This window comes from Tupaia chinensis, unplaced genomic scaffold (assembly GCF_000334495.1).
Source record: "Tupaia chinensis unplaced genomic scaffold, TupChi_1.0 Scaffold000602_1, whole genome shotgun sequence".
In the NCBI taxonomy this organism is placed as follows: domain Eukaryota; kingdom Metazoa; phylum Chordata; class Mammalia; order Scandentia; family Tupaiidae; genus Tupaia; species Tupaia belangeri.
Genome location: NW_006160120.1, coordinates 932,687 through 953,077, shown reverse-complemented (window position 1 = coordinate 953,077; position 20,391 = coordinate 932,687). Strand labels below are relative to the sequence as shown.

Below are 20,391 nucleotides of genomic sequence, written 5' to 3'. Positions count from 1 at the left end.
GGAAAGAGGCTGAGGATGGAGGTACAGGCCAACGGCCATGACATAACCACAGGGGTGCTCATTTAGCTTACCGGTAGTTTAAGTTTAGAATCAATTGTCAATACTTAAAAATCGAGATTTGCACCAAATTCTGAATTTCTGGCTGTTCTTGAAAATTCAAATGGTTGAGCCACTTTGGGCCCACATCCCGAATAGCAGCTGCTTGCTGGTACTAGTTTAAAGAGGATCCAGATTTGCCAGTTTCCACAGACCCCACGACTCCCTACTGCCTTACCATACTGGCTTTCCTTATACCTATTCTTTACCTGATCTCTGAGTTTATGACCCAAATAAAGAAAGGGGAGAGCTGCCCCAAGACTAGAAGAGCAATCTTCCAGGCCGACAGGTGAGGAAAGGAGGATTGAGAGAGGAAAGGAGCCCAAGGAGAGAGGGTTGATCTGAAGGGGCCACAGGACAGACATAGACAGTGGCATGCTGGTAAATATGGAAGATGCTCTCCAGGGGAATGTGTGTGTGTGTAAAGGTTACAGAGACAAAGGATGTGTTTTTTGCACATCATTTACAGATAATAATAAACTCTTTATTATAAATACTCTGTATTATACACTGATATAGGCAATGAATTCTTACAGAATGTTTTCATTGATTTGTTGCCAAACTTGGATCCAAAGCTGACTGTTACCGCAATTTAGCCAGGATGGGACAAAAATTGGATTATGGATAAAAATGCCCGATAGCTAAACGGCTCAGCAAAAGAGTCGCTCACATCTTCAAAGAGTGGGTGTCAGTGTGGCATGAATGCTGGTAGAAGTTTCTGTTTACGTCGATGAGTAAGACGCAGATGCACATCAGAACCCCGTTATCAATGATACGAGCAACTTGTCTGCTGAGTTAGATGATCATGTTCAAATCCGGGAAGGATATTCCATCCTTTCTCAGTGCATCGCGATAAACTGGCTACAGACACAACACATCCTTAAGTTGAATGTGTATTATGAACAGTTTATCCCCGTGTGTTTAAGTCTCTAGACAATCAACAAAACAATAAAAGCAAGCCCTGATTTACAGCACTGCCTTGTCTCTGCGATGCAAATACACCCCAGGCAGTTTGAAACTGAGAATGGGGAGAAAATGCCTGCCATCTCCTCTGTAAGATACCCTACCTGTAAACGCCCTCCTGAGAACAGGTCAGAGTAAAGTGTAGTAATTAGGAGGTGGTTAGTTTTGACTATTAATGGTCTTTGTTTTAATATAATTTAATTATAAGCCTAAATAATTAAATTTTGTACAATGGCCGTATTTAACCACTAGCTGGTCTGAAAATGTAACAAGCAGCTCTCACCAGCCAGGTCAAGCACACCACTGGATATAAAGGAGAGTCTAGGGACTGGGAAGACCCCAGGATCCAGAGTCCCTAGGGGCCCCTTTGCACCTACAAGTGCAGGCATGGATGATAAAGCCTCTTGTGACACCAGCACCCCAGATCTTAGCTCTTCCCTTTCCTGTCATCTGCAAATCCCTTCTTTTTTTTTTTTTTTTTTTGAACAGGCTTTTGCTATAAGGCGCATGCACTCGCCAGATAGACAAGAGAGAGACAGAGAGACAGAAAGCGAGAAATCACCCCCCAGGAGGGGCGGCCATGCCGCAATCCCTTCTCCAAGAGGTTAGAGGTCTCTTGTAGATTTCTTTTATTAGAGCATGAATCCCATTCATGAGGGATCTGCCCTCATGACCTGATCTGCCCCTAAAGGCCCTACCTCCTAATGCCATCATCTGGAGGGTGGGAATTTCAACAGCAGGATTTTGGGGGCAACACACTCAGATCAGAGTGGGTAGGATGCCATGCGAGGGCCTGGGCAGCCTGGAACCAGCAGATGAGTGAGCGCATGACTATTTCACTTGGCTAAAAAGAGGAACCAGCTGAAAGTAGATCCTGATGACGTCAAGAGCACGCCCTGTCTTCTTAAATCAAAGCATCTCATGCGGGACCAGGCCTATGTCCGCTGCAGGAGCAGCTTAGTTCTAACTGAAGGGCAGACGCACAAGCAAATCAGCATGGAAGAGCGCCTGCAGCCTGACCCAGGGAGCAGTGGAGCTCGGCACAACCCAGGCCCTGAGGAAATGAGGGGACTGGCTGCCGTTAGCACTTGTCCAGGGCTGTTGAGGACGGGAATTCGCCTTGGTGCGCCCGGTCTCGCCTATGGCTTTCGGTACCTCTCAGCGTTCAGGGCTCTGGTACGCGGAGCGATGGCTGACGGGCAGTTCCAGCCCGTTTACATTTTGTGAAGTTATTTGACTTGGGACTGATTTCTTTGCTTGTCAAACATTTCCCTCTTGCAGTTGGCATGGCGTGTAAAATTCTACGTTCTTTTTTTGTCAATCTGCTCTTACAATCTACTCCACCAACTGTCCGGCAGCTGCATTTCAGAAACAATGACCTACACCACGTAAGAGTAGCTTTGTTTGGAGAGGGGTCCGTCTCGAGCACCCTGCCTCCACAGAAACAGGCTCTGGTCTGTCTTGCCGGAGGGAAAATGTGCCTTATGTTTTGGGGATGAGAAATCACTTTACCTTAAGAACAAGGTTCTGGAATTTATAAGTCTTCACACCCAAGGAAATCACAGCTGACGATCAATTTCTAATGAGAGCTAAATTTAGAGCAATTTTGCTTGATGTTTCCATTTCTAATTTGCTTTAACCATGATTTAAACGGGGGTAGTGAACACACTGGAGACCTAGAGGAACTCTCTCAGGTAGGGGATGATTAGGGTCAGTTTATGCCCTAGATGAAACTGGTAAAGCAGGCGGCGGGCGGCAATGTCCCTTCATTTGCCTTTCTTATGCAGATACATTTGTGATTTGGGGACAGACAATTCTTTTTTTGTTGTTGTTGTTTTTGGAGAGTTTTTTTTTGTTGTTTTTTGTTTTGTTTGTTTGTTTGTTTTTTTGCTATAAGGCGCATGCACTCGCCAGATAGACAGAGAGAGACAGAGAGACAGAAAGCAAGAAATCACCCCCCAGGAGGGATGGCCACGCCGCAATCCCTTCTCCTCTATTCTCCTCTCAGGATCTTGAGCACGCACGCACACGCGCCTGCCGTGAGTTTTAAGCCACTGGGTCCAGGATGCAAACTGCGGTGAACTACATGGGAGTCCAGTGGCATAGCCATTACATTAACTGCTGGTCCCTGCAAATCCCTTCTTATGGATCCTTCCCAAAGTGAGTTCCAGCTTTAGCTCCTCGCTCAGTCCCAAACTGACTCACCCTGAGAGGACTGAGCTTTTAAGACATCCCAAAGGTGCAGACCTGGGTAACCAAGGATGAGCAGAAATCCCCCAGGTCCTTGCTAACTGAATGGGACCAACTTAAGACCCTTCTGAGGGGTAAAATGGACCCTGAGGGGCCTAATTGTCCCCGTTCTGCAGATGAGGAGACTGAAGTTGAGGGAGTGTTACATACCCAGGTAAGCCAAGAGGTGGAGGCCACACCGTTAAAGGGTTTGCTGGCCACCAAGCCCCTTTCACGAAGCGAGGCTGCAGCAACCCAGAAACGGCTCCTGGTACAGTTCACAGCCCCAGGCGGCTCCTAGGCTTCAGAGTGCACCACTCGTCACCCCACCAACTTTCCTACTCACTAAAACTCCCAAAGAGATGTGGCAGCTAGCGGGCAGGGCCTGTGCTGCGTGTGTGGGGTGACCAGTATCTGCAGCCCCAGCTCACTGCATCAGAAGGGATCTTAACAACCTAAGCCTCCCAGTGTCCATACAGAGCAAGCTGAGGCCCACAGTTACACAGCAATGACACCAGCAGAATCAGGACTCAAGCTCTGCCCTCCTACCAACTGGAGAAGCTGGTGAATGATAGATATTCTACATATGAGAAAAGGAGGGGTTGAACAAGACTGAGACCTAAGAGCCCAAAGGCTGACTTCCCAAGTCCAAGCAGATGGAAACTGAGGGCATAGAACCTGGTATCCTCAGCTGGATTCAGGGGATGCCAGGAGAGACTTCCTGCCAGGGTTAGCACCCTGGACATTCTTTGAGAAAATGTGCATCCATAAAACATTCTCCTAAAAAACACAGAAAGGTGAAAAGTGGACTGGGAAACTGAGGCCTGACGATAGATCCTCAGGTACCCTCAGAGCTTGAGACTCAGACTAAAGAGTTGGGCTTCTCAGACTTTCATTCCTCTCTCAGAAGGAAAAAAAAAAAAAAAAAGCCTCCAGGGGGCAGCGGCAACTCCTGAAGGACCACCTGGAGCCTGGGCTCTGGGTGAGAGACTTCCTGCCAGGGTTAGCACCCTGGACATTCTTTGAGAAAATGTGCATCCATAAAACATTCTCCTAAAAAACACAGAAAGGTGAAAAGTGGACTGGGAAACTGAGGCCTGACGATAGATCCTCAGGTACCCTCAGAGCTTGAGACTCAGACTAAAGAGTTGGGCTTCTCAGACTTTCATTCCTCTCTCAGAAGGAAAAAAAAAAAAAAGCCTCCATGGGGCAGCGGCAACTCCTGAAGGACCACCTGGAGCCTGTGCTCTGGGTCTGAGAAGCAGGAAGTTGGAGACCGTCTGCTAAAGCCACGGTTCCCACCTGTCGGGCGGCCGGACCGCTCAGGGAGCTGCCGCCTCGATGCGGCTGTACTGCACGCTGGCCGAGATCTGCCGGCAGCCAAAGCTCAGAGCGAACCTGCCAAACAGAGAAGAGTGAGATCAGAGGGTGACAGGGCCAGAGGCTGTCCCCGAGGACACAGCAGGGGCTACCCTCTGGGGTCCCCTCCCCTTGCCCATTCCTACCCTGATGCCTTACCATGCACTGCATCTCCTCTTGCCTGGACCACCCAGCAACTCCCCCTCTTGGAGTGCACCTTCGTCCCCTCTAGCCCATTCGCCCCATCACAGCCAGAGTGACCTTTCGAAACTTCCTGTCTTCTCCAGAGTCATGGCAGACCGCTCTTGTTCCTTCATGTGGCCGAGTCCCCTGGTCCAGCATGACACTCCCTCAGCGACTGTCACAGCCTGCCTTCCCCGAAGCAGGCCTCTCTGCCTTCTTTGCTCTTTGTCTCAGAGGACTGGGCGCTCCTCCCGAGAGAACCAGCATGGCAGCGACTCTGGCCAGCTGTCTAGAACAGGGCTCCTGACGTGCACTTGGGCACATGGCTGCCCACATTAAAGACGTTTCTCAGCCTCCCTGTGCATAGGCGTAGCTGAGTTCTGTCCAGAGAGATGTGGGTGGACATGAACTTGAGGATCGTGCTCTCCCCTCCCTTCCTCCTCTCTCCTGCAGGGGATGGTAGTGGCCATCTCGGGCATGTGGACAAGGTCACGTTGAGGAAATAGCAGGGCAATGAGAGAGAAGGTGCCTGCGACCCTGGATGACCTCACAGAGCACAGCACCCAGCCCAGCCTGGTGCTTGAAGAGACATTTGGACTATTCCAAGCAGCCCGATCCCTTCCCTAACTAACACAGCTGGGGTGCTGGTGACCTGCAGAGGAGTCAGTCAATGAACAGAGAGTGTTCGGTTGCAGAGAGCACTCTGGGTGGAGGGCGGGTGGACCAGGTTAGAGGCATTTACCACTGACCAGTCCTGCATGGCTGCAGGGCCCAGATGGGGGTGGAGCTTGGCCTGCAGCTGAGGAAAGGCTGGTTCCAATGCAATATGAGAATGATTTTAAAAAGTTGTCTAGGGCCTCCCAGAAACAACTGGCAGTCCGGAGCTCGTGACTACCCTCTTACTGAAGAGGTAACCAGGGACATTGGCCAAGGATGCTTGGATTATAATATTCTGCGGTCCCTTCCAAGGCTCCCATTCCACTCCTCCTCTTGCCCTGATCTTAGGCTGTCCCTGTGATGCTAAGATTCAAAACTCCCCCTGAGACCTAAAGATCTCATGTGATCTAGCTCTGACCCATTTGGCTGGTCTGACCTGCCCCTCCTCCCTCGCTGGTACCTGCCACACTGGCTCCCTCGCTGTCCTCCCACCTCAGGGCCTGCGCACCAGCAGCCTCCTCTACCTGCAATGCTTCTCCTCACCTTTACCTGGCTGCCTCCTTACGAACTGAAATTGCACCCACTCTCACTTAGCTACATCCTCTTTTTCCTTTGTTCCCCTCTTCACCAGCCTGACCTGCTTAGCATATTTTACTCTGTTTCATTTTCTTCCAGTTATGTATTATTTAGGCATTTGTTGGATTATTTATTTTCTATCTCCTTCCCCGACTCAGTTGAAGTGCCTTGAGGATAATGACCTTGCATTCTTAATCTCAGTTATATTTCCCAAGGCCCCAGACTGCCTGGTGCACGGCAATAAACAATAAATATCCACTGACTGAATGGGTTAAGCCACAAGAGTTTTGCGTGCAACTTTTAAAGGCCACAGTTATAATATTTGGTTTCTGCAAGTTTCCATGATTCTGAGATTCTGTGTTTTTAACATTCCACTGTTCTAACCTCCCGTGCTTCCACTAATGGGAGATTTTAAAATCCCTGTGTGCTGGACCCTCAAGTCCAATGGAAATCTGGTTTTGTGTGTAGGGTTTTGTTTTGTTTTAGGGTATGTGCGCTCACCAGAGTGAGAGAGAAAGAGGCGGATACAGAGAAAGGGAAAGTGAGAAATCACACACACACACATACACACCCAGGGAGAATGTCTATGCCACAATCCCTTCTCCTCCATTCTTCTCTCGGGATCTTGGGCACACATGCACATGTGCTTGACTTGAGTTTCAAGCCACTGGGTCTGGGACTTGAACCACATTTGGCCATGTGGGAGTCCAGTATCTTAACCACCATCCCACCTGCTGGCCCTATGTGCTTGACTTGAGTTCAAAGCCACTGGGTCTGGGACTTGAACCACATTTGGCCATGTGGGAGTCCAGTATCTTAACCACCATCCCACCTGCTGGCCCTGAAAAGCTGTTCTAAGAAGTCACAAAACAACTCAAAGGAAACAGCTCGCATATGATAACAGGACAAACCTCACAGCATCCAGGCAGTAAGAGACAGGAAAGGCAAAAGGCAAGACTGAGGATTCAAATCCTAAAGTGTACATTTGGGGTTTGAGCCACCTCTTCCACTCCCGGACCTGCCCTGCCCACTCGTACCTTCTCTTCTGAAACTGTTGGTCTATCTCTGCCAACGACAGGCCTTTTGTCTCAGGAATAAATAAATAAATGAAGCCCAGGCCGAGAGCAGCGGTCAGTCCATAGAGCAGGAAGGTCCAGGATAAGCCGATGGCACCTGGGGATGGAAGGGCGCAAGTGTGGGCCGGGAGCAGAGTACTGGCCCCCAGCCTGGGCCAGCTGTGGGGTTCTAGGTAGAGCACTGAAACCCAGTTCACCCAAAGCCAATGCTTCAGATGGTTGGTTTGCAGAATGACCAGTGAGCTGATAAAAAAAAAAAAAAAGCAGAAATCAAAAAGCCAGGGCGTGAGTCCACAAGCAGACACAGGGTGGCTTGCTGCTATGGGAAGGACCCCTCACCACATCTAGGACCACTAGGTGGAGCATGCTCAGAATCTGGAACTGAAAGTGAGGGGAAAGGACATCCAGCTCAGTAGCAAAATGACTATGGTCTTCATCTCCCAGCATCTCCTCCCCCTTTTACTGATACAAGCACCCCGTATTTCTGGAGAGCCACTCCTCCCCACTCTGCGCTCCACCCCTGCCTCCAGGGAGACCATCAGAACAGCCAACCCTCCAGCCATACAGGGCTGAGTTTGGGGATGGGCACGTGATCTTGCTGGGCCAATGAGAGCCAGTCCCAGGATGGGAGCTGGAGCCCTGGGGAAGATGCCCTCCTTCTGGGCTGCCAAGAGCCAGGCAGGCCTGCGTGGGAATGAAGCCTGCAGGGTGAGAGGCAGAACTGAGAGCGTGAAAGGGGGTGACAATTTCGTTGGAGCCTCTGGATCAGCCATGTTTGAAGCCAACCACCTTCCCCTTTTGAGAGATTTAAGACAAAATAGTCCCTTTCATTCATGCGTTGATATGCAATGGACATTTCTAAGCCCAAGGATTCAGAAGCTCTGTCCAGAGAGATTGTCCCTGGATCCGGAAGGGACTGGGCGAGGAATGAGGTCAGAGGACTCACCGATGAGGTCCAGAAAGGAGAGGCTGATGACGAGGTTGGCGGCCCAGTTGAAGCTGTTGCAGAAGGCGAAGGCTCTCCCTCGGATCTCCACAGGGTAGATCTCACTGAGGACAAGCCAGGTCACTAGGAGGGATGGCAGGGGGGTCCTGGACTGAGGCTGGACCTGAAGCCGGCCACCAGCAAGTCAGGTCGTCAGCCCTCACAACACGATGGAAGCAGAAATCGGACTCCTGTCACCACGTTCTCCCAGCCCCTCCCCCCATGCCACTGTAGAATCCTTTCAGGGTGACAATGGTCTGAGTTTGTCCCAGATGAGGTATTCCTGGGACACAAGACCTCCAGGGCTGACACCAGGGCACCCCCCGGGGAACCGGGATGGCTGCCTTTCACCCTACTCATTAAATTCCTGTCGAGTCCACCCTTTGGGTTGAGCTACCCAGGAACAGATCAGGATTTTCTGAAGCCTGAGGCTTAAAGGATCTGGGGACCTTTATAAGGAAAAAAAAAATTGTAAACATAAAGTGAGATCTGGTCCTGGAAGGAGCAAGTACAAGGAGCCCTGGGGCCTCAGGATCAGCACCCGCTAGTCCAGCACTGGGACCCTAACTCATACGCCCCCCCTTCACACCAAGAGGGCCAGAAGGTTCCATTTACCTGCAAGAAAGCCTAACTAACCTGGTCCAAATCCGAAGGAGAAGGCGCTCACGAAGACCATCAAGCAGGCCAGCGACATCCAGCGCAGGAGCGTGTGCCCCGGGCTAAGAAGAAGGGGTGCCAGGGTGGCGGTGCTCAGGGCTGGCTGGGCAGGCGCTGTAAAGTTCCCGGCTCCAGTTTGTGCCTGGGTGTTCTTAGTGGAGGAGACAGGCTGTCTTGGGTCCTCCCTGGCTCTTGGCCTTGGAGGTGAAGACGAGCCCTTCCGCTGGCCCAAGTCTCCAGGGAGGCCCATGTGCCTGGTGCCATTGGGCAAAGCCAGGCAGCTCGGGCCTGTGTTCATGGGGACGGCAAAGCTGACGAGGCCTATGCCGCTGACCGACAGGGCCATGAGGGCACAGCCAGCCAGCAGGAGGGCCCTGCGGCCCGCGCGGTCCACCAGCCCCATGGCCATCAGGGTAGCTGCCACCTTCACCACACCCAGCCCCACCGAGGCCAGCACGGCTGAGGACCCCCCACGGAAGCCGACGGAGCGGAAGATGGTGGAGGCATAGCTCAGCACGTTGGGCTGCCCCGTCAGCTGCTGGAAAAGCACCAGCCCCAGGCCCACTGTGGTCCGGCCTCGCATGTTGTCCCGGGCCCTGAAGAGGTCCAGGAAGGAGTAGCGGGGCCTCTCGAAGCCCAGTGTGGTGGCCTCGCCTCCCTGGAGTGGGATGAGGTCCTTGTGGGCCGCAACCTCCTCTGCAGCAGCAGGGAGGAGGAAGAGGCCGAGAGACTGCAAGAGTGCAGGTGCTGCGGCCCAGCCGAACATGTGCCTCCAGCCCCCTGGGGCACTGGCCAGTGCATAGTTGAGGGCGTAGGAGAGCAGGATGCCCACTGTGATGCCAGCCTCGTAGAGGGCCACCAGCACTCCCCGCTGCCGTGGCCCCACCAGTTCTGACACGTAGATGCAGCAGGCCATGGAGGAGAGGGAGATGGCGAAGCCAACCGCCGAGCGACCCAGGACCAGCCAGGCCAGAGAGCCGGCCAGGCCCAGACCCAGGCTGCCAGCCAGCAGCACCGCGTTGCTCCCGAGGATGGCCTGCTTCCTGCCGTAGCGGTCGATGAGGAAGCCCCCCACCAGGGCGGCAAGGAGAGCCCCCAGGAGCAGGCTGCCCACCAGCAGCTCCTGCTCCAAGCAGCTTAGCCCAAAGTCAAACTGCAGAGGCAGCAAGGCTCCCGATATAACTGCCAGTTCATAGCCAAAGGTCAGGCCACCCAGCAAAGACACCGAGGCACACAGGGGCAGGACGGGCCGCGGGCGGCCTGAAAAACAAGAGTGATGGGGCAGAGTTCAGAGTGGCTCCTCGTCAGCATCTGTCCCTCCACCCCCCACCATGTGTCAGCCTCTCCACCGTCCATCCATCCACATGTCATTCATCTACTCGTCACCTCTTAATTCACTGTCGACCCCTCTGTCTACCAGCCCACCTCCTCATCCACCCGCTTTCGGGTTCCGTGCCTTTATACACACCTGGCTTCGCAGCCCTCTAGCCACCTCCCTAGCCGCCATCCGACAGCCATCCAGGTTTATTTACCTGGCATTAACACGTGCTAGGCAGTGCTCTTGGGGGCTGACAACATAAGGGGTTTTCAAAGAGCTCATGGAAAGTGCGTATTATGAAAAAACTGCATTTAAAAAAATTTTTACATCAAAATAAACTTATAATTTAATTCCATTTTTTTTCACAAATATTTTGAAGTCCCACAGACATTAGTGTTGACATTCCAGTAGAAACAGGCAGATGATAAGCATAAAATATACTTTCAGATGGTCACAGATGTCATGAAAAATAAGATGGGAGGTCAACAGGTGGCGTGGTGGCGGAGGACTCACACATGCTGACCATGGTTCGAATCCCGGACCTGGCGGTTTGCTTTCTCACTTTTCCTCACTATCTCTCTCGGGTGAATAAAAATAACAATAATAACAAATAAAGTTAAATAAATAATTCTTTAAGAAAAAAGACAGGAAAAGGAGATAGAAGGTGATGAAGGAATACTATTTTAAATAGGATAGTCAGCTAAGGCCTCTCTGAAGAGGGGACAGTAGAGCAGAGATCTGGATGGAGTGAGGGTGAAAGCCATAGGAAAATCTAGGAGAAGAGTGTGGAGACGGAGGGAATGCCAAGTGCGAATGCCCTGAGGTAGGACAGCTTCCGGTATGTGCGAACAGGAAATTACACAGTACTTACTAAATGCCAGACCCTGTTTTAAGAGCTTTATTCGTATCTTCTCATTTAAAGCTTACGACAGCCAAAGAATGTATTATTCGCATCACCATCCAAGACACAGAGAAGTTAAGAAGTTTTCTTATGGCCACGCAGTAAGTAAGTGGCAGAGGTCCTTGACCAGAGAGAGAAGGCTGTTCCTTGCCGTGCTGAGCTGCAAGGAGGCCAGAGCAGCTGGAGCCACAGAGTAAGAGCAGCAGGAGACGGCAAGGCAGGAGAAGTAGACGGGGCTGGGTCATGTGTGGCTTCATCGGTCCCGAGGACAATGATAAATGTCCTTCTGAGTGGATGGACAACTTTCATAGCTTGAGCTGGGAGTGAGGTGATCTGGTTTGAATTTTGAAGAGATCACTCTTGCTCTCGAATGGAGATGCCAAGTTAGGTAGTTTTGCCCCCCCCCCCCCAATCTCCATTCACCCCTCTTTCTCGGTATCAGAACTAGCTCCAGCTAGAAGACCACACATCCCAGACTCTCCTCCAGCTTTACATGGCTAATAAGACAGAAGAAGGACTTTTTTTGGTGGGACTCTAAGGAAAATTCTCCAAGAAGGGAGTGGGGAGGCAGACAGCCAGCTAGCTAGCATATTTTCCCTCTTCCTTCTTATTCTCTTTCTTCTTGCCTGGAATGCAAATGTGACAGCTGGAGCTCCAACAGCCATCTTGGAACATGGGGTAAATAGGGTACTCATAAGGATGCAAGCTACATACTGACATAGTGGAGTGGATATATAGAAGGAGCCAAGGTCCCTGATGTCAGTATGTCTGTTATGGCAATAATAGATTGTCAATCTCTACAGTTTTTTTATGTGATAAAGAAAAAAAATCCCCCAATTTCTAACTTAAACTATGCTATTCCCAGTCTCTATTCCTAGCAATCAAATCCAAATGATATAGGGAGCGAGAGAGAACCTAGGCTAGGAGGCCAGTACAACGGTGGGGATGATAGCAGTGACTTAGATTGAAGAAGAAATAGCGTAGAGCAGGGAGCTGCCATTTAACATAAGTGAATGGAATGAGCTATGTGTGAGACCATAAGAAATGGTGGGGACTGGGACAAATTGGAGAGCTCATGCCCCATCTAAAGTCATAATGCAGAGTCTAAAGCTCATGCCCCATCTAAAGTCTTAATACATCCACATATGTCATTTCTGGCAAATCGTTAAGAGTAGCTGCCATTTCATGAGTGTTCCCTCCTTGTTGGGTGTAATTTAAGACACTTTGAACACATTCTTTCATGTAATCCTTGCAACAACCCAAGGAGGTAGGTATTATTATTAACCCAATTTTTTTTTGAGATTTTTTTTTTCTTTTTTTCTTTTTTTGCTATAGGGCTTGTGTGTTCGCCAGAAAGACAGAAAGACAGAGAGACAGAAAGCAAGAAATCACCCCCCAAGGGAGATGGCCATGCTGCAATCCCTTCTCCTCCGTTCTCTTCTTGAGATATTGGGCACGCATACATACACGCCCAGCATGAGCTTAAGCCACCAGGTCCGGGACTCGAACCAAAGTTGACTACATGGAAGTCCAGCCACGTTGCCATTATGCCATCTGCTGGTCCCAACACTATTTTACATAAGGAAATTAGAAAACACAAAGAGCTGCTAGGTCTAATTTATTTTAAGAGAAACCAGAAATTCATATTATTTTTTCCCTGAGCTTCTCCTGATTTTAAAATGATTTTCCAAGAATATAGTAAAATATCATTTGGGTCAGATAAAGCACATCTCAGAAAGCAGTTCACGTGCACCAGTTTTCAACTGATTCCAGGTGGACAAACCTTCAAGGGAGAGAAAATTCTGGAAATAGTGACCTTCCATTACTTTTTCTATCTCTCTGGAATATTTTCCTTTGGGGAAGAGCCCTTTCCCTGTGGGTGAATCTTTCAGTCCCTTGCCCCTCACCTCCACTAGGGATGGACCAGTCTGGGTCATTCAAAGAATTACTACCCATAGAATGAGGGCAAAAGGATGCTATTTTGTCGTTGATTCAAACAGAGGTTTTTGCTATGGGGCTCATGCGCTTGCTGGAGAGACAGAAAGACAGAAAGCAAGAAATCATTCCCTGGGGGATGGCTATCCCACCATCCCTTCTCTTCCATTCTCCTCTCAGGATCTTGGCCATGCACGCAGATGCGCCTGGCATGAGTTTTAAGTCGCCGGGTATGGGACTTGAACTGCAGTAGGTCACATGAGAGTCCAGTGACATACCATTACGCCATCTGCTGGTCCCAAGGATACTATTTTTGAGGATCTCAATTGCACAGACAAAATGACCATTGGTGGTGCTGTGCAGAAGGCCTGTATGAGAATGAAACCAACATACACAAAAGCAGTCAAAGATAATAACAGGTTGTCGGGAAAGTCATGATGCATTTTTGCATAGAAAAACATTAAAAAAAAAAAGCCATGACTTTTCCAATGGCCTAATGAAAAGAAACAGAGTCCATCTATTATTGCTTGAACTCCTGGGTCTAGCAGTGCCTGAAGCTTAATCTTCAGTTATGTGAGCCAAAAAAATTCCTCGTTCCTCAAGCCAAGTCAACTTGGTCTACGTAAACTGCAGTTACATTAAGTGGGTGGAGAGACCCTTAGACGATAAAAACAGGGAGAGAGGGCCAGCTATCCCACCATCCTCTGTGGGCCTCCAGATGATTCTACCTGCAGCCACCATCCGATCACAGTTTCATGAAAGATCTGAAGTGACAGTGGCAGAAGAACCACCCAGCTGAGCCTATTCAATGCAGAGAACTGTTGGACGTAATCAAATGGTGACTATTAGAGGCCCCTATGTTTGGGGGCATTTTGTTACACAGCAGCAGACAACTGAAGTATGAGTCTTTCCTTACTCATCTATAAAATGAGGAAATGGTACTAGATTTGTCTCTTCGGAAAGGTTCACTTTCCCTCAAATCTCGGGGACCAGCAGATGTCAGACTGGTTATGTTGTTGGACTCCCACGTAGTCGATCATGGTTCGAGTCCTGGACCCAGTGGCTTAAAACATCCCGGGCACATGTACATGAGTGCCCAAAGTCCCACGAGGAGAATGTAAGAGAAGGGATTGTGATGTGGCCATCCTCCCCAGGGGGTGATTTCTTACCTTCTGTCTCTCTGTCTCGTGGGTGAGCACATGGACCCTATAGCAAAAAACCTCTCTTAAAAAACAAAACAAAGCAAAACAACAACAACAACAACAATATTCCTGTAGCCACTGTGCTAGGAGGGGAAGAGGACAAAGATGCGGGCTTCATTTCACCCTTTTTCGGCACACCTGGGCAGAGGGGCTGTGCCGAGCAGCGGCTGTGTCTTCTTGTTCTTTTCATTGGTGACGCGCTTTTTCTTACCACATATTTTTTTCATTCAGAGAAGTAAAATAATCCTCATCAACAGCACACAAACCAGACTGTACATGTAAGAATTTAAAATACACATCTAAGCTCATTGATATGAAGAAGAAATAAGATGGAACTAACCACCTATTTGGAATTGAATGAGAAGAAAAGGTCCACATGAAAAAAACGTGTGACAGAGTCAAGGAGGTAATCAGGTGAAAATAACAGCTTTCTCTCAGCAATCCCCCACCCCCAAAAAGCCCTGAAAGATATATTCATGAAGCTTTTGAAGGAAGAAGCTGAGAAAATTACAACAAAATAAGCCCAAGGAGCAAGTGGATTTAATAAACGTAAAAGCAGATGTTAACAAAACATGGGGGAGGGGGGCCCACCAGCCAACAAGATAGTTGATCACTAAAACTCAGGCTGGTTCTGACATGACTAAGAAAATAGACCATGCTTTTCCAAGTACTATGAAGGAGGACAGAGAGAAATGCAGACATTAGGAATTAGCAAGAGGCCCAAAGTACAGATGCAGGGAGGAGGGAAGGATCGCAGCATTTTCAAGTCTGAGGCCAAACCGCAGGTCTTTTGCTGGGTTTGGCCTTTCTCAACCCCCATCTTCTCCCTCTCCCGTTTGGGAGTCACTCATCCCAGAGGACCTACATTTAGGCATGTGGTGAGCACCCCTCTTGGGGAGTCCACATTTGCAAAGCGCTTTTAACTCCTTAGATCCGTCATCGTGGGCTATCCTCTCTTGTGAAAGCAGCAGAGAGCTGGATGCTTTAAATTCTGTCTGAGAACAACTGACTTGCTTTATTTATTTATTTATTTAAAAGAGTTTTTTGTTTGATTTGTTTTCGTTTTAGTTTTTGCGCTATAGGGTGCGAGAACTCGCCAGAGAGACAGAGACAGATAGAGAGACGGAAAGTGAGAAATCACCCCATAGAGGGGATAGCCACACCGCAATCCCTTTTCCATCCTCCTCTCGGAATTTTGGGTGCACACATGCCCAGTGTGAGTTTTAAGCCACCGAGTCTGGGACTTGAACCATAGCTGATTACATGAAGCAAAAAACTTTAAAAAACAGTAATCAACTGAGCCTGGATTCAGGTCATGTAGTCCAAGTACACAGCCACAGTCTTCTCTTCTTTATTTTTTTTAAAGTTTATTTACTTTCATGACCTTGGTGTACTATGATTTGGCTCTGTTCTCTCTTTTCTATTTCCTTGTAAGGAGAGGCTTTTGTTATAGGGCACATGTGCTTGCTGTAGAAACAGAGAGACAGGAAGCAAGAAACCATCCCCAGGGGAATGGCCACCATCAATCCCTTCTCCATTCTCCTCTCGGGACTTTGGGCACCCGTGCACACACACCTGGCATGAGTTTCAAGTCACCAGGTCAAGGACTTGAACCTCGGCTGGCCATGTGGAAGTCTAGTGACTTAACCATGCTACCTGCTGGACCCCGCTCTGTTTTCTCTTACCTTTGCTCCTCCCAGCTCTGTTAGGCCATTAAGTGCAGAAGTGAGAGTTTCGCAGGTAGAGGAGTCAGCCCTCACTTTCTGCTTGCCCTCCTCCCCTTCTATCCCTCCCCCTGGAATCACCCCCCACCACCGCTCCAGTCCATGAGCCAGCACCAGTAAACATCCTGGAAGGTGCTGGTGCCAGGTCCTGCTCTGGCCTCACCTCCTCTGCCTGGGGGGTTTACTCGCAGAAGGAAAGGTTCTTCCAGGGCATGCTGGGCAATCGGGGTGGGAGCATAGAGCCTGTTTGCCATTCTCTGGGTTCCTCTTGGGGTGAAAGCCAAAGGGCTTGAGGGCCAAGGTAACTACCCAAAGGTTCTGCTGGGAAACACGTCCGTGCAGACTTAGGTCATGGGAAACAATACAAATAAAAGGGAAATGAAATAGTAATAATAATAGGTATTATTTATGGAGCACCAGATAGTACATCTCTCGGTTCACCCTCATAACTTCAGAGGTACTGCTACAATGATCCCATATACAGATGGGAAGACAAAGGCTAGGAGCATTCTCCCAGCTAAGAGTCAATAGGATCAGGATGGAAACGCTGACTGGTCTGACTCCCGACTCACCCCTGGCACTTAAGATCTTGCTATACTGACCTTCCAGCCAGCAGGGCCAGTCAGAGACAGGTGGATGGGAGGGGAGAGTGAGCAGGGGTAAGGGGACAAGGATGGAGTAGTGAGAAAGCTTGGGAGGCCCACCCTGGTGGCAAAGGCAGTAACATACCAGACGGCAATGCTGGAAGCCACATGGTGACTGTGGGTTCAGATCCCTGACCCGGTGGACCTGAAATCCACTGGGTGTGTGGGCATGTGCCCAAGATCCTGCCAGGCTGGAGGGCTGGAGGAAAGAGATTGAGACACTGTCCCAAGAATCTAAAGGAGAGCCCCTGAGGGGCCAGCACTATTAGAACCTGGGCAGAACACTCCCTTCCTGAAGCTTTTCAGGGCTCCCACCACCTACCTAAGTCCAAGCCCTTAGCACGGCCTCAGAGGCCCTTCATGGCTAGCCTAAGCTCAGCCTCATCTCCTCCCCGCCCCAGCCCCAGCCCCCACCACACACCCTGCAGGTGCTTGGTTCCCAGCCCATGCTGTGCATTGCCATGCTGCTCGGCCTCTGCACTGGTCCTTCAGCCAGCACCCCCTTGGTCCCCCATGCCTCTCCTCCCTTTTCAGTCCCAGCTCATCTACCACCTCCCTGGGGATCCTCCAGTCCTGCATAGCTGCTATTCATTATCCACTCCTTGTCCTCCGGTGGGACAAGGAGACGCCCTTCCCTGCTGTCTCTCCTGGTCTGGACAGAGATGAGCACCCCCACTCCTGTGTCCACTCCTGCAGATTTCTGGGCCCTGGGCAGGGTGAATGCCATGTGGCTGTCCTTGGGTCAGTGAGGGTGGGCCAGGGCTGTGATCCCTGGGGGTGCTAAGCTGACAGTTTAGCTGCCTAGCTGGGGGCCACCTTCCCCATGAGGGATTCCTGACAATACTGTCTGAGCCCCTGGGTCCAACTTTTCAGGGACTGGTGAATACTCTTTATTGGCTTTGGGCAGGGTGAGGGGGCCCTGGCTAACTCCTAGATATCTTCCTCAACTTTTGTTTTTGTTTTAGTTTTTGCTATAGGGCACGTGTGCTACCAGTGGAAGACAGAGAGAGTGAAAGTGAGAAATCACCCTCCAGGGGGATAGCCGCATCACAATCCCTTCTCCATTCTCTCAGAGTTCTCGCATGCCTGTTTTTGTTTGTTTGTTTGTTTGTTTGTTTGTTTTTAGAATTATTTAGTTAATTTTTAAATTTTTATTTATTCGTTTATTTTAATTTGACCAGAGAGAGACAGAGAGAGAGAGAAAAAGTGAGAAAGTGAGCCAACAGGTCTGGGACTCAAACCGTGGTCGACCATGTGGAGGTATCCAGCACTTTAACCACCATGCCACATGCCTGGTATGTTTTTAAGCCACTGGGGCTGGGACACAAACCGCACAGTCGGCCATGTGGGATCCAGCCACCTTAACCTCCGCACCACCTGCTGGCCCTATCTTCCTCAACTCTTAGAGCCCCATTTCTCACCTCCAACAACTGTGCATGTCCCTCCACTGGCCCACACCAAATGTGAGTTACGTATGCATCTTCCTAATTAAACCAAGGAGGGCTGAGATAGAGCTGGTCAGCCCTCCCTGATACTCAAGAGGGACTCGGTGAAGCTTCCACTGAGTGAAAGAACGACTGAGCAGGGGCCAGGGCCCTACCTCCCCATGGCATTCCCAGGAACCTGTCAGCTGCCTCTGAACCTAAATCAAGTGTACTGGGCGGCTGGGGAGATCCTGTGAAAACGACGCCAGACCGTGGTACTCTTCCACCCGGGCCCTCGAAGGTTCCCACTCCTCTGAGAGCCAGTCCTTGCAGCGGCCTTCCGGCCCTGAGAGCCCTCCTCCTCTCTCTGGGCTCCCGCCATGCTGGCCTCCTTGCCGTGCCTCTTACTCCCAACACAAGCTCAGGGCTTGGTGCCACCACCCTCTGCCTGGGAAGCCCTCCAGCTCCCTTTGGACCTTTGCTTTTCTCAGGGAGGCCCTGCCTGCTCCCTAAAACTGCAACCTCCCCAGGGCATCAAGTACCTCCTAATCTCTCCCCTGCTTACTTTCTCCGAGATAGAGGTGCTATTATGGTCCCAAATCGCTCTGTGCTTTATGTGTTTATTGGTCTTCCCAACCAGAACATCAGCCCCGGGGAGCAGGAACCTGGGGAGCAGGAACTGTTCGTTTATCCTCAGCCAGATCCTGATGCCAGGACAGTCCCCCAAACACAGCCAGTGCTCGGGAATGCGCATCGGATAAGTGAATGACTCCATGAATGAATGAATGAATGAATGAGCTCCGAGGATTACAGAGAGAAAGGGTCTTGACTCTTGAGCACCTGGGGAGGTCCAGGGCCTGAAAGTAGTAACAGGCAGGAAACAGAGGAAAGCCAGGTCCCCAGATTAAGCTAGGCCTGGGTTTAGCAACTGTTGGGCCTCTACTAACTGTCTCAGTATAGGTGGTATGTGGGGGTGTCGCACACTAGAGGAAGCCCCTTAGCCCTCTAAGCCCAGAGCTTCCCAGAGACAGAGCTGGGGGTGGGAGGGGGGTGGAGGGAGCCCAAATCTGGGATGCAGGAATCACCAGCTTCAAGTCCCAGGGTGTCTTCCTGTGGGTGACACTTGAGCACTGTCTGAACCAGAAGTCACAGAGCACTGGGTCCCTCCCGGAGACATCCACAGCTCCCCTGGCCCTCCAGAAGCCAGGGGAGAAACTGGACAGGGCAGATGACCGCTCAGAAGGCCACCTGCAAGCACCCTGCCCCAGCAGCCACCTAGAGTACAGGCCACAGCCAGCCTCTCCTACATCAGCTGACTCAACCTCTGCCACCTCCCTGCGACACAGCCACTTTGTCATTCCTCTTTTACAGAGAGAACAACCAAGGCTCAGGGAGAGGAAGACCTTTGCCCAAGGTGACACAGTGTATAAGTGACAGAGCAGGGATTTGAACTCAGGCAGTCTCACCCCAGAGGCCCAGGGCTGGGTGTGATAGATATAAAGGCTCACATTAACTGACGATTTGCCACAGGCAGGTGGTGAGCCGCGCACTGGAAGTCAGTTCTCTCACATCGTTCTCCGGGCCGCCCAGTGAGCAGGTATTTTACAGTGACCATCTGAAGGTCAGAGAGGCTGACACTGTCCCAGGTCATGGCCGACTGGGATAACTGGGACTGGAACTGTCCTGCTATGAAGTGAGCAGGCTGGGAACTCGGAGCAACAGAACCAATGCCACTGTCTCGTACCTCCCCACCACTCTCACCAGCCCCGGCTCTGACCCCAGGAGACACTCGGTAAATAGCTTCACATTAACTTAGGAGAGACAGCAGGGGCACAGGCAAGGGGCCAGCGCCAAGCTGAGTGCCCTGAGGAGGACTGTGACCTCTCTGGGCCTCTGCTGCCCTTGGTTTCTGGGCAGAGTATCATGGAGATTAGGAATGAGTCTGGAGCCAAGCTGGAGCAGGTCATCAGTGTGCCATTGCTCTGTGTAGGAAAGGCTGAGTGGTACAGTGGTTAGGAACACAGCCTGAACCCACAGGGCTAGCGTTCCCACCCACTTCTCCTCTCCAATGGCTGTGTGACCTTGGGGAGCTCACTTAACCTCTCTGAGCTTTGCCATCTACAAGTCAGATGATAACGCCCACTTCCTATGCCTACCTACCTCATAGCCAGGGTTAGCTACTATGATTCTCCACAGAACAGCCTGGAGTGAGGTTTTGAAAGATAATTCAGGTCATGCCCTCGCTCCGAATTAAAGCCCTATTCCAGCTTCCCATGTCATTTGGAATAAAATCCAGATTTCTCAGCATGGCCTACAAGGTCCTGTATGATCTGGCCCTAGCCACCCCCGACATCCTTGCACCCTCTCCGTTGTCCCTGGGCTCCAGCCACGCCGGCCTGGACCACAACAGGTTGGCCCTGCCTCAGGGCGTTGCGCTTGCTGTTCCTGCCCCCTGGGCGCTC

At 50.6% G+C, this 20,391-nt stretch overlaps 1 protein-coding gene across 2 annotated transcripts in view; it reads right to left on the bottom strand.

Annotated features, from left to right (window-relative positions):
- Positions 1-579: 579 nt before the first annotated feature.
- The window catches only part of SLC2A10 (solute carrier family 2 member 10), a 21,107-nt gene continuing 1,295 nt past the window's right edge, over positions 580-20,391 (bottom strand). The window contains exons 2-6 of one of the 2 annotated variants that reach the window (XM_006158551.2): positions 8,761-10,041; positions 8,086-8,208; positions 7,101-7,236; positions 4,591-4,686; positions 580-957 (exon numbers count right to left, since the gene is read on the bottom strand). In XM_006158551.2, the coding sequence (XP_006158613.1) occupies positions 4,611-4,686; positions 7,101-7,236; positions 8,086-8,208; positions 8,761-10,041 (1,616 nt within the window). In that variant the 3' untranslated portion in view covers positions 580-957; positions 4,591-4,610. Of the gene's footprint in view, positions 958-4,590; positions 4,687-7,100; positions 7,237-8,085; positions 8,249-8,760; positions 10,042-20,391 lie in introns of those variants that run through there. The other variant, XM_027775742.1, reaches the window with a different exon arrangement.